General features: G+C 35.3%; 1 protein-coding gene across 3 annotated transcripts in view; it reads left to right on the top strand.

Annotated features, from left to right (window-relative positions):
* Positions 1–13,656, top strand: part of GRHL2 (grainyhead like transcription factor 2) — a 220,899-nt gene that overhangs the window by 40,918 nt on the left and 166,325 nt on the right. For all 3 annotated transcript variants that reach the window (XM_007488168.3, XM_007488169.3, XM_007488167.3), the window contains exon 2: positions 10,397–10,592. In XM_007488168.3, the coding sequence (XP_007488230.1) occupies positions 10,397–10,592 (196 nt within the window). The remainder of the gene's footprint in view (positions 1–10,396; positions 10,593–13,656) is intronic.

Here is a 13,656-nt window from a genome sequence, read left to right as displayed (position 1 = left end):
TAGAGCACAAGTTGGACCTGGGAGAGAGAAAATATTTCAGTTAGAATAGCTCATGCTCTCATGAAACTATTATAAAATATATGGTTTATGAGCTGTAACATGTACACAGACAAGCTAAAGTCATGGTAGTATGTTAGAAAGTTGTCAAAGTACTAGGTGAGTTTTGAGAGAAAATTTTTTACCAATGGGGAACTGAGGAGGAAGTGAAATTTCAATTAGGCTTAAGAATAGATTGGAATTTAACAAAGAGGAGGAGGGAAAGAAGTCATTTGAAACATTGTGAAAAAAGGTATAAACATTAGAAGAACAGAGAATACTTTCAGCAAAAGAATAGTTTGTCTGGCGCATAGAACGTATTGCTGGAAATGATATAAAAAGTTTGTAAAGAATTGATTTCTTCATGAAAAAGCTTTCCAATTTCATGTAATTGAAATGATCTCTTATTCCATCCCATACATTGCCACCAAAATAATTTTCCTTAAGTGCCAATTGAGCCATGTGACTCTCCTTTTCAACCAACTCCACTGGCTTCCTTCTAGGTTGTTTCTAGGATAAAATAGAAACTCCTTTGTTTAGATTTAAAGCCCCACAGAACCTGGCTCCAATCTATCTTCCAGCTATTCTGGATATTATTCTTCCTTTTGCACTATGGGATACAATCTAACTGCTGTTGTTGCTATTTTTTTGTACAAACCCTTTATTCCTTCTGCTGCCTGTGTCTTTGCACTGGGGGTCACTTACCTGATATGTTATTCCTCTTTATCTCTGCCTGACAGAATCCTTTTTTTTTTTTTAAAGATTCAGCTTAAGTGTCATCTTCTTGCGCCATTTTTGATTCCTCAAATGCTGGTGTTTTCTTTTCTCCAGTTACCTAATATTTAATTTTAGTATATATTATTTATCTGCCCAAAAATACAGATGAGAATAATCTTGTAGCAAGGGCCATGGAGGTGGCTGAAGCAGGCACTGTGGAGTGCTCAGAGCTTAGTCAGGCATAGATGATGCCAAGGTCATCTGCAGCATCTTGAGTCATCAGCAATCGTCTTGACTTCTGTCTCACCATTGGACTTGGATGACTGGAAGAGAAAATGAAACTAATGCTACAATGAGATGCTGCTACCTCACTTAAATCAAATTCATACCCAAGTCAAGACATCACACATTATTCACTATATCGCACTGTCATTGGCCTTCTGTGAAAAATCAAGGATGAACACCATTGATTTATGTTTATTTGTATTTATTCCATTTATGTCTGTGCTGTATATATTTTTGTATGTGCTTGTCGTATTCTTGATTAGAATATAAGATCATTGCCAGTCAGGATGGTTTCATTCTTTCTACTTTTATCTCTAGTACCTAGCACAGTGCCAGGCACATAGTAGGTATTTTCACAAATATTTTTCGATTATTGATTGAGTGTGCTTATTTAATTTAAAGAAACACTCTACCTTCCAGTTTAGAATCAATACTGTGCATTGGTTCCAAGGCACAAGAGCAGTAAAGGTTAGGCAATGGGGGTTAGGTGACTTGCCCAGGGTTACACAGGTAGGAAGTGTCAAAGTCCAGATTTGAACCCAGGACTTCCTGTCTCTAGGTCTGGCTCTAAAACCATTGTGCCACCTACTTGTTCCCAATTGTAATTATTTTTTATCCTTCGGTTAAGAACTCTTCCTCTAGTCATATGTGCAAATCATTTCTGTTCTTAATATTTTCCAAATTTTTAATGATTTTATATTAAGATCTAGTATTTCTTAAGGTGACCAGGGGAAAAAAAGAAAGAATTTATATATTCTAAAATATTTATAGCAGCTCTCTTTGTGGTGGCAAAGATATGGAAATTAAAGGGATACTCATCAATTGGGGAGTAGCTAAACAAATTGTGGCATATGAATATGATAGATTACTACTGAGGTGTAAGAAATGATGAGCAGGTTAAAAAGCATGGAAAGGTCCACATGAAATGATGAAGAATAAAATGAGTAGAAAGAGAAAATTTTATATAGCAACAGAAATATTATTTGAAGAATGATTTGTATATGTCCACTTCCAGAGGAAGAAGCAATAAATAAAAATAAGTAAGCTATAGTTTTATATATACAATATATATTGTCAAATGATACCTTCTCTAATGGGGGGGGGAGGAGTGAGTTAATTGGGTATTTTAATGTAATAAATAAATAAATTTCAATGAACATTTCTAATATTCATTTTGAGGTCATGGTTTGTTTTTGGGTGTGGTGTGGTTTGCGTGTGTGTGTGTGTGTGTGTGTGTGTGTGTGTGTGTGTGTGTGTGTGAGAGAGAGAGAGAGAGAGAGAGAGAGAGAGAGAGAGAGAGAGAGAGAGAGAGAGACAGAGACTCTACCCTGGTTTCTAATTTCTGTCAAACTGTGCTCTGGTTTTCCAAGCAATTCTTTTCACAATGGTGTCTTTTTACCATTAATGTATGTTTTCATGTTCTTTCATTTATTTCTGTTTATGGCATATATAGCCTATTCCACTAATCATTTTTATTTTGTTTTAAATGAATATCAAATAGTTGGATTTGATATTGCTACGCCTTCTTCATTTGTATTTTTCTAAATAGTTGCCCTTCAAATCTAGCCCCTTTGGCATTCCAAATGAATTTTGTTTTTGTTTTCTCTGATTATAGAAAATACTCTTTACACAATTTGTTCTATATAGCACAAAGTCTGTAAATTAACATAGTTAATATGTTCATTTTAATATATTGGTATAGCCCAACCATTAATAAAATTATTCTCCAATTATTTTTCTCTCTTTTTGGAAAGAATAGCTTGTACTTATATTTGTATAAAACTTGCCTGAATCTTTGTCAATTAGCTCCTTAGTATTTTATAGTTATTTTGGATGAAATTTCTTTTACTTTTGTTTCTTCCTGTTTTTTAAAAGAACATATAGATAGGCTAATGATTTAAAAAATTTTATTTTGTACTCTGATATGATATTAATGCAACTACTTGTCTCATTTCATTTCTTTGCTGATTAACTGGAGTTTTCTAAATATCTACAAAGAGTTGTAATTCTGTCCCTTTCTTACTAACATTTGTACTTTTAATTTTGTTCTCTTGACTGACATTTCTAGTACTATATTGAGTAGTGGTGGGGAGAAGAGATATCCCTACAGTATCCCTTTTGTTGATGGGAAAGTGTCTAGTGTTTCTCCATTGTAAATAATGATAGCTCTTTATTTTTTAATATATGTTTTTGATCATCTTAAAGAAGGACTTTTCCATACTTATGCTTTTTAAAAGATTTTTAAATATAAATGAAGGTTGTATTTTGTCAAGTCTTTGACAAAATACAAAGACTTTTTTACATCTATTGAAACAATTGTGATTTTTGTTGTTTGTTGTTTTATATGATTCTTTATGATGATTATTTTTCTAGAATTGAGCCATTCTTGTATAAAACTGATGTGAATACAACTTGGTGGTAATTATTTTCTGGATATATTTCTGCGGTGTTCTTGTAATCATTTCTTTGAGCATAATTCCAAATTGTTCCCCAAAATGGTTGGATCAGTTCATAGTTCCACCAACAGTGTACTAGTGTCCCCATTTTCCCATATCTCTGATCATTCCATTTTTAAAAATGTTTCCATCTATATTCATTAGTGACATTTTTTGTTCTTTTTCTCTACTTTTTTCTTCATTGTTTCTTTAACAGTGTATTTATGTCTCATAAAAGCAGTTTGTTGGAGTGTCTTCTACCTACCAATGAGAATAATTTTTGTAGAAAAGAAATTAGTTGTACTTTTAAAATATGTTATTTTTCTAATTACATGTAAAAACAGTTTTGGCACTCATTTAAAAATTTTTGAGTTCCAAAATTTCTCTCTTCCCTTCACCCTGTTGAAAAGTCAAGAAATTTGATATTGTGCATGTGCAGTCATACAAAACATATTTCCATATTAGTCATGTTGTGAAAGAGGACAGAGACAAAAAAAATAACAAGGAAAATAAAGAAAGCAAAATAAAGTATGTTTTAATTTGCATTCAGATTCCATCAGTTCTTTCTCTGGAATGAACAGCATTTATCACAAAAAGTCCTTTGGTATTGTCTGGGATCATTGTATTGCTGAGAATAGCTAAGTCATTCATAGTTGAACATTACACAATATTGGTGTACACAGTGCTTTTCTGGTTCTACTCACTTCTTTTTGCATCATTTTATGTAAATCTTTCCAGATTTTTCTGAAAGCATCCTGCAGGTCATTTCTTATAGCACAGTAGTATTCCATCACAATCATATCCACAACTTGTTCATCCATTTCCCAATTGATGGACATGCCCTAAATTGTTAATTCTTTGCTATTATTTTAAAAAGCAGCATAAATATTTTTGCCCTAAAAGGTCAATTCCCTTTTTAAAAAAACATCTCTTTGATATACAGACCTAGAAGTGGCACTACTGGATCAAAGCATATACATTAGTGTCTTAGTTTCCCCATATCCCCTTTAACATTTGCCATTTTCCTTTTATATAGCATATTAGTCAAGGTGATAGATTTGAGGTGATATTTCAGAATTATTTTAATTTGTGTTTCTCTAATCAATAGTGATTTAGAGCATTTTTATAGGTAGCTTTTATTTCTTTGTCTGAAAACTGACTGTTCATATCTTTTGACCATTTATGAATTGGGGAATTATTTGGGGTGTGGATGTGTGTGTGTGTGTGTGTTTTATAAATTTGACTCAATTATATATTTAAGAAATGAGGCCTTTATAAACAAAACTTACTATAAATTTTTTTTCAGTTATCATTACTTTGTTTTTCTGTCCTGTTAATTGTATTCTAAACATATGAGAGAATCTACTTATAAATACATCTTCTGTGACTTGCATTTCTCTGGGCAGTTATTGCTTTCTTAGTATCTCCTTACTTCCTTGGGTATCAACTCCTTGTTAGGCATTTTTGTATTTTCAGTCCAAACATTCTCTTTGGTAGTAAAAAAAAAAAAAAGCAAAACAAGAGCTGAGCAACCCTTTTCTCTCTCTTTTGTCTGTCCATACCATCTTGTCAACCCTAAATAGCATTTATATTTTCCCTTTGGTCCTCTCTTTAATATAGCAAAATGACCAACAAGCAATGTCCTCTTTTTGCTATTCTGAGTTTTCTTCAGAAGCCTCGGTTCATCCTGACCTTTAGCATTTCTGATACTATTCTTACTTAGGGCCATGAAAAGATTTTATTCTGATCTTCTGTAACCTTTCCTTATTTCCATTTTCTGTTTTTGTTTAGTACTTTTCAGTCAGAATTTGACTCTTCATGATCCCATTTGGGATTTTCTTGGCAAAGACACTGGAGAGGTTTGCCATTTCCTTTTGTAGCTCATTTTACAGATGAGAAAACTGAGGCAAATATGGTTAAGTGATTTACCCAGGGACACAAAGAGTCAGTATATGAGGCTAAATTTGTATTCAGGAAGATGAGTTTTCTGGGCTTCAGGCCCACCACTCTATTGACTGCACCATATATTTTTTAAAAAGTTAAGTTTGTAAGCTCCCAGGATTTAAATGCATCTCTTTAACTCATCATTTTCTACTCAATGAAATTGTTTTTCTTGGTGTCTGTAAAATTCTCATCCCTCTTAGATTGTCTTTTCTATAGAATGTTAGAGTATAGTATTCTGAAACCCATCCTTTCCCTGAGCACTCTGAAATCTTCACTCTTAAGAAAGGATGCATGTCCATTAATGCCTACCTTTCCTTTCTTCTCTCATGAAGCTCCAAGATTCCCATCATTTCTACCTTGTCATTTTTAAAGAGTCAGATCCTGAAAAGAATCTTGGTTTGCTCATTCCTCTATCTTTTGAAGGATGAACGTTTATTTGAGCATTTATTAGGTAGTGACTCTGCCTTTGGTAGAGAACTGTACCATGTATCCAGATCAATGAAGTTGCCTTCACTATTGCCTCATCTCTACAGGTTTTGTTGTATTTCTAAACTTATCTATTTCTTTTTTCTCTCCAGGTGACTTGTAATTTGCTCTTGTCATTTTTTTTCCTTCTTTACTTGAACTATACCCAAATGTTTGCTACCATTCTTCTCCTCACCTTTGTTTCAGGAATTTCCTCATATCTTCTTAACATACAATGCTGTTTAACCCTCCATTTTATACATACTGTTTCTATTGTATAAAGTTTACCCTTCTAAGACTGTATTTCTCTTTCAGATTTTATTTCACAACAGCTAATATTTTATGGAAACAACTGTTCCTCAAGACTTTTAAGAAAAAATCCTTACCTTATATCTTAGAATCTATACTAAGTAGTATTGGTCCCAAGGCAGAAGAACAGTAAGGGCTAGGTGATTGGGGTTAAATGACTCACTCAGGGTCACCTAGCTAGGAAATGGCTAAACTAGATTTGAACAAAGGAGTTCTCATCTGGCTCTACCAATGAGATAAGAAGTCCCTACTGGAGAGGAAAGAGTGAAGAGGGAAGAAAAGCAGAGGTCAAAATGGGCTAGGAAATGGGTAAACCAAGAGGGAATGGAAAAAGAATATCTAGAACATGGCCAGCCATTTAAGAGGAAGCAATAGTTGCAACCAAGTCAAGAAAACTCAACAACACTGATTGGAAAACCCTTACAACAGGAGATAGATTGGGCATTGCTATTGTCATTAAAAAAAAAAACCTTACCTTCTGTCTTAGAATCAGTACTTGCTCTGCAAACAAAATCCCTTTCTATTTTTAAAATTCTTACCTTCTGTCTTTGTATCAATTCTAAGAGAGAAGAAAGGCAAGGGCTGGAAGTTAGAGTTAAGTGACTCGCCCAGGGTCACACAGCTAGGAAGTGTCTGAAATCAGATTTGAACCCTGGTCTTCCCAACTGCAGACTTGACTTTCTAACTAGCTGTCCAACTAAATGCTTTCTTCCTGTAGAATTTCAGAGACATCCTTCCAGGGAAGTCACATGGTTTCTTACTCTATACTAGGACCATACTTAAGTTGCTCAAGTTTTGGAGGAAGTAATTCTTGGACATTTTTTGAGGGAATTCTCATTGTTGCTTTTTTAAAAATGTTTTAAAATTTAGAATATTTTTCCATGGTTCCATGATTCATGATCTTTCCCACCTTTTTTCCCTCCCCTCTCCCTGAGCTGACAAGCAGTTCCACTGGGTTATACATGTATCATTGTTCAAAACCAATTTCCATGTTATTCATATTTATAGTAGAGCGATCTTTTAACATCAAAACCCCAGTCATATCCCATCGAACTATGTGATCCATCATATGTTTTTCTTCTGCATTTCTGCTCCCACAGTTCTCTCTGGATGTGGTTAGTGTTCTTTTTCATAAGTTCCTCTGGATTGTCCCGGATCATTGCATTGCGGCTAGTAGAGAAGTCCATTACGTTCGATTATACCACAGTGTATTAGTCTCTGTGTACAATGTTCTCCTGGTTCTGCTCCTCTCACTCTGCATCACTTCCTGGACGTTGTTCCAGTTCCCATGGAATTCCTCCACTTTATTATTCCTTTGAGCACAATAGTATTCCATCACCAGCATATACCACAATTTGTTCAGCCATTCCCCAATAGACGGGCATCCCCTCGTTTTCCAGTTTTTTTGTGTGGCTATGAATATTTTTGTACAAGTCTTTTTCCTTATTATCTTTTTGGGATACAAAACCAGCAGTAGTATGGCTGGGTCAAAGGGCTTTTAAAGCCCTTTATGCATAGTTCCAAATTGCCCTACAGAATGGTTGGACCAGTTCACTTTCCTTTGCTGCCATATTGGCTAGGTGTAAGGTGGTACTAAGAGTTGTTTTAGGGAATTCTCATTGTTATGTCTTCCTTGTAGTGGTTTAGATACAAGTATGTAACCAAATGATGCAGAGACAGCAATAGTGCCAAATAAAGAAAATATCTTGTTTGGAATGTTATTTTGCTAACCTTGGATATTTTTCAACAACCAAAGACTTAGAAGAAGTCTTGCCATTTCTTGACATTTTAACAGCTTCCTAGGAGAGTTTCAGTTTAGAGATCACTACATTTTATAAGGCTCAAAAACTATTAAAAAAAGGGTCACTTTTTATAAAACCCTGTGTTTCTCAGAAGAAGTTCTTTAATAGTTGATATTCCCATAGATAGTTTAAGAAAAGTGTCCCTTGTGCCTGTCATGTGAACTATGTCGCCAACAAGTGTTCCTGAAATACAATGTGTTATTGTTCTTTTTTTGTTTGTTTCATTACACTGAACAAATAAAGCAGTGCTGGAATGGAGTGCCAAAGACCTTTCCATCTGGATCTGTGTTTGTTTTAGTAGCAGAAATTGTAGGGCTAGGAAATTGTATATTGTGGTGAGACCCCATTCCCTGTGATGCTATCTACATTAATGTCTATTTGACCTAAAGGGAAATCCTCGCCTGTCCATCTTTATGGGAAAGAATCTTGATGGCCCAACTCCATTTCTCATGAGCCTTTGTTGGCCAATTTGCCAATGTGAGTGATAAATTCCTTATACCTCACATTGTGTAAATATAAAGTGTACTCTCTGTTCATCACTTCCCTGATGCCCTTAACTTGTGGCTTATATATAATTGAGCAATAATAGAAAGCCATTGTAATTCTCTAGTGTTGGGGGATAAGGAACTACTACATGGGTTTATAGGAACTAGAGGAGATTAAATGTAGTAAGAGTCTATTATATGCCCCAGATTTGATCTTGTTTTTAAAAATTGAGACCTTTATATATACATAGTGATTTATTACATCTCTCATTGTAAAACCTTCACCATTTTAAACCCTTTTCTACTTCCAGTTTAAAGAGAAAGCTGGAAAGCTAGAATAAAACCTGGTCCACAAATAGGCTAAAAACCCATTCACTGAGAAAAGGTAGTTACTTCATTCCAGTTTTTTTCTCTCATTACATTTAATGTGTTTCTATGCATTTGCAAAATGATTTTATTTTGTGTAAATCAAAAGACTTGAATCAGTTCATAGTTTATTGTAAATTTCTAGTCCAATTTTAGACTAGGTTAGACTAAAATTAGACCAGATATGAAACCTTGCTTCTAATAAAGGCTTTATTGAACAAGTTGAAAAGTCAAACGTTGATTAAGCTCCTATACGATGTGCTAGGCATAGATACTAAATCCTAAGAAAACAAAGACAAAAAACAGGTTTTGCTTTCAGGGTATGTGGAGTCTAATGGGGGAGACCACACATAAGCAACTATGCTCAAACAATAGAGATAGGTTAAATTGGGGATAGTCTCAGGGAAGGCTAGGAAGGCCTTGTTGTGGAAGATGGGATTTTAGCTGACACCTGAAGGAAGTCATGTAGCATAGGGAATATTTTAATATTGCAGGTAAAATGAAATTAAATGAAATTTTATTTTTAATTTCTAAGTAACGGAGATTGATGAAACAAAAACTCCAGGTTTGATTGTCTAGATGAATGGTTCATGTACCCATTTTTGGGGGGGGGAGAGGGAGGCCAGTTTATGTATGTAAATTTATACTGCTTTAAAAATTTTGTTAATATTGGTTAAGACAGTATTAAAAAGACAAGCTGTTGGCTTTTTTTAAACTCTTAATTCATTTTTTTACATTGCCTAAACTTCCCCATAATTACTTGTTTTTCCTCCTCCCAGCCAACCCCTATAGCAAATATATATATATATATATATATATATATATATATATATATATATATATATATATATTTGCTATATATATATATAAAATAAAATAAAAACAATTTAAACCCTTACCTTCCATCTTAAAATCAATGCTGTGTATTGTTTCCAAGGCAAAAGAGTGAAGTCTGAGGTCACATTTGAACCCAGGACCTTCCACCTCTAGCCCTGGCTCTCAATTCACAGAGCCACCTTTCTGCCCCCAAAGATTTATGGTTCTTAAAAATCTCTTATTGCTGGTCATGGTGGTACAAACCTATAATCTCGGCTTCTAGGGGAGGCTGAGACTGGTTGATCCATTGAACTTGGGAATTCTAAGCTAAAGTAGGGCTAAAGTCAATGGAGTGTCCACATTGAATAATAAATTCAACACTAATATGGTGGGCCATATGGAAAGGAGACCAGATTGTCTAGAGAGGAATAAACTGGTGCAGGTTGTAAGATCAGAGGAAATCAGAGCTTTTCTATTGTAACCAACCTGTGTGTGTCCACTGCACTTCCAATCTTGGGAGAGCCAGTTAATCAATTAATCAATAAAGTTCCTTTTGTACTTTTTAAAAAAATCAATAAAAACAATGAGTTTTATGTTGTATAATTCTCCTCTTCCATGAGAATAGGGAAGGATGACTATGCATTTCAATGAAATGTATGAAGCTCAGGAGGAAAAACAAATAAACAAATAAAAAGTCTTCTCCAGTGAATGATGGTTACACCTTATGTTTTTACAGTAATAAACGACTCGTTGCTTTAGTGCCGATGCCAAATGACACACCATTCCACACCCGCCGGGCTTACACCAGTGAGGATGAAGCCTGGAAATCCTACCTTGAAAATCCCCTGACTGCTGCAACCAAGGCGATGATGAGCATCAATGGAGACGAGGATAGTGCTGCTGCTCTGGGCTTACTGTATGATTATTACAAGGTAGACCACTCGCTCCTCACTACCCAGTTTGTTTCCAGTTGTTGTTGTGATTGTTGGTGTTTTGTGTCACTCTAAAGTTTGTACTCCCCTTTTCGCCCCCGATTCCTTTGTGCTTATAATCCTGGCTTTACCTTCGTATCTTAGAGCTGTCAGCTCTATTTTTAAGAGTTTGGTAGAGAGCAATGACGCTCAACTTTGCTTATGTGAAATTGCAAAGTATGTAGTCTGTATGGTTACAGAGGAAAGTGCACTATTCTGAAAACAGAAAATCCTACTTTGGATATTTATCTTTTTGGGTTTTTTAAAATCATATTTATTATCTTTTTGGGTGGTTAACTTCTTTGGGTTTCAATTTCTTTCTTTTTTTTTTTTATTTCCAAAGAGGTACCAGGACAAGAAAGCTTCTGAGTCTGTGGTTCTAGGGCTTCATTAGTCATTCCAGAAATCTCTTGCAACAAAAATGTTATTATTATTTTTTAAATCACCTCTCATAAATATGCCCTAGTGTACTTTTAGGAGAGGAGAAGGGTGTGCTTCTAAAGTCAGATATGCAAGGGTGGACTGTTAAACCACAGAAAGGCAACATCTGACGCAGTTACAGAATACGAACTCTGGAAGCTACTTTTAAGAGACCTTTTAGTCCAAATCTTGCATTTTACAAGGAAAGAATAGGTCCAGGGGAGGAAAGCAACTTGCTGTTTTTTTTTAATAGACAAGAGAAGTATTAACAAATCAGAAAAAAAGTATTTATAGGTGTTTAAGGAAGAGAGCTGCATTGTATGAGACATCCTACAGGCATTACTTGAACAACCCTTGGTTTGATCTTGGGATCCATATAAGTAGAATGTAAGTAACTGGCTTTATGGGGCATCTAGGTAGTTCAGAGGATAGAATACCAGGCCTGGAGTCAGAAAGACTCATCTTTCTGGGTTCGAATTCCCCTCAGACACTTACCCACTGTGTGACCCTGGGCAAGTCACTTAACTCAATTTGTCACAACTATTTGGAGCTGGAGAAGGAAATGGTGAACCACTATAATATCTTTGCCAAGAAAATCCCAAGTTGGGTAACAGAGTTGGTCATGAATGAAAAATGACTAATTGTAGACATCCTTCAGACATTGCTTTTAAAAACCTTGGTTTGATCTTGGGATGTAACTAGTTTTATATTGTTAGTTTGGCTGGATATAGTCACTTTAAAGAAAGATAACATTGCTAATTATGTTATAGTTCTATTATGGAATTAAAATTAGCTTTAAAGACGAGCCATTAGAGCCCTAGATTATATTGCAAAACTGACATTTTATTTGGGTACTATCCAATCCAACTCTCTTCCCAATTTGCGTGTCTAGTGGTTGCCATTGCTATCTTACTCAAGCCTGCTTTGCAATATGTGCTCCAAATCATGCTATCTCTTTTGCTTTCCTCCTTTTCTTGGAGGAAAGTAATGTGATGAGAGAAACTTCAACAGTGTTGTGAATTGGATTTTATGATTCATTATAAAATTGTATTTTAGAAAATAATCTTATTAACCTTCCAAAAATGTCTAGGGGAGGCATTTTTGAACAAAGGATATTTTAGTTCTCATTTCATGCTTTAGTTTTTCTCCTACTTTACTAAAAGAATTGGATAAATATCTTCCTACCTTAATACTAAACATTTATAATAGACCTTTATACATATATGTTCACATATATGCATAGTATAACTACTTAGGAGTTTATAGTATGAGTGTATCAAAGTTATGAATGGAATTTAATACAAAATACTGCTCTAAATTGTAGGTTATATTTCCTGAAAGAAATTATCTTTCCCACATTGAATAGACACTATTTGGGAACATTCCTGAAATACAAAGATGATTTGGTGTATGGTGTTTTTTTCTGTTGAATGAAGGGTTTAAATAAAAACAAAAACAAAAAACAAGATGCTTCAGTTAGTCTAGTGCAGAAGCACAGTTGATAGAAGTTTAGCCTGTTTCTTTGTGCCAGACTTTCTTGTCCTCTGGAATTTTGTAGAAACTAAGTAGAGATTGAGATTGTGGGAAGGTGGAAGAGTAGGGCATGAAACTTCCTTGCCCTCTTAATACCCACCACAAACAACCAAAAATAACTGCACAGAATCAATGTTAAAAAAGTGGCAAAAACAGGAGTCAGGGGTGAAATTGAATAACCAGGGACAATGCTTACTTCCTTAGCTTTAGTCCCAACCATGCAGGAAAAGAGCAAACAGAGTGAAATCCACAACTGGCAACCTCAAGAAAACCTTGTTTGCTTAGCCCCAGGAGCCTGCATCCCTAAGGATACCACTAGAATCTGCAGGTTAAGCTCCCTAGGAAAAGCTGTGTCTGCATCAGAGATCCCTACTGGCTCACAGCTAAGGACTGAAGGAGTGGAAACCACAGAGTCTACAGGTACCAGGCCTTAAAGGGCAGGAACCCAAGCTTTACTGCTAAGGAGGGACTATGGGGACCTAAAGAGCAAGAACTAGATACATGCTCTATCCAATGGTGCAGACTAGGAGAAGAGGAGTAAGGAAGGAGCACACACTGGTGAGGGTGGTTGCTGAGGGACAGGGGCCTATCAGTTGTGATCACTTCCTAGAGAGTGGAGACTCTGATTGCTGCCATAGGAGGAGATAGACTTGGACTTGCTGTGGGAGAACTGCCTGTGGGCTCTGGTTGGAGCACCTGAGGTCAATCACAAAATGGGGTTTAAGTGGGAGACTGGGAGTACATCTGATCCTAGACTATAAAAACTGAAATAACTAAATAGGATTCAGGAAAAAACAACACACACAAAAATTCTGGAACTTGAAGTACCACAGTAGGAATCCTGGGACTCCAGCAAAAAAGTCAACAATAATTAAGTTTATTGTCCTGGCCACTAAAATTTAAATAAGTAAATAAAAATGAGCAAGCATCAATTGGGGAATGGCTGAACAAGTTGTGGTATTCAATGGTGATAGAATTCTATTGTGCTGTAAGAAATGATGAACAGGATTTCATAAATAACTGGAAAGACCTCCATGAATTGATGCAGAGTGAAATAAGCAGAACTAGGAGA

Source organism: Monodelphis domestica, chromosome 3 (assembly GCF_027887165.1).
Source record: "Monodelphis domestica isolate mMonDom1 chromosome 3, mMonDom1.pri, whole genome shotgun sequence".
Lineage (NCBI taxonomy): Eukaryota > Metazoa > Chordata > Mammalia > Didelphimorphia > Didelphidae > Monodelphis > Monodelphis domestica.
The sequence above is the reverse complement of the archived record's forward strand: the minus strand, read 5'-3'. Positions and strand labels throughout refer to the sequence as shown.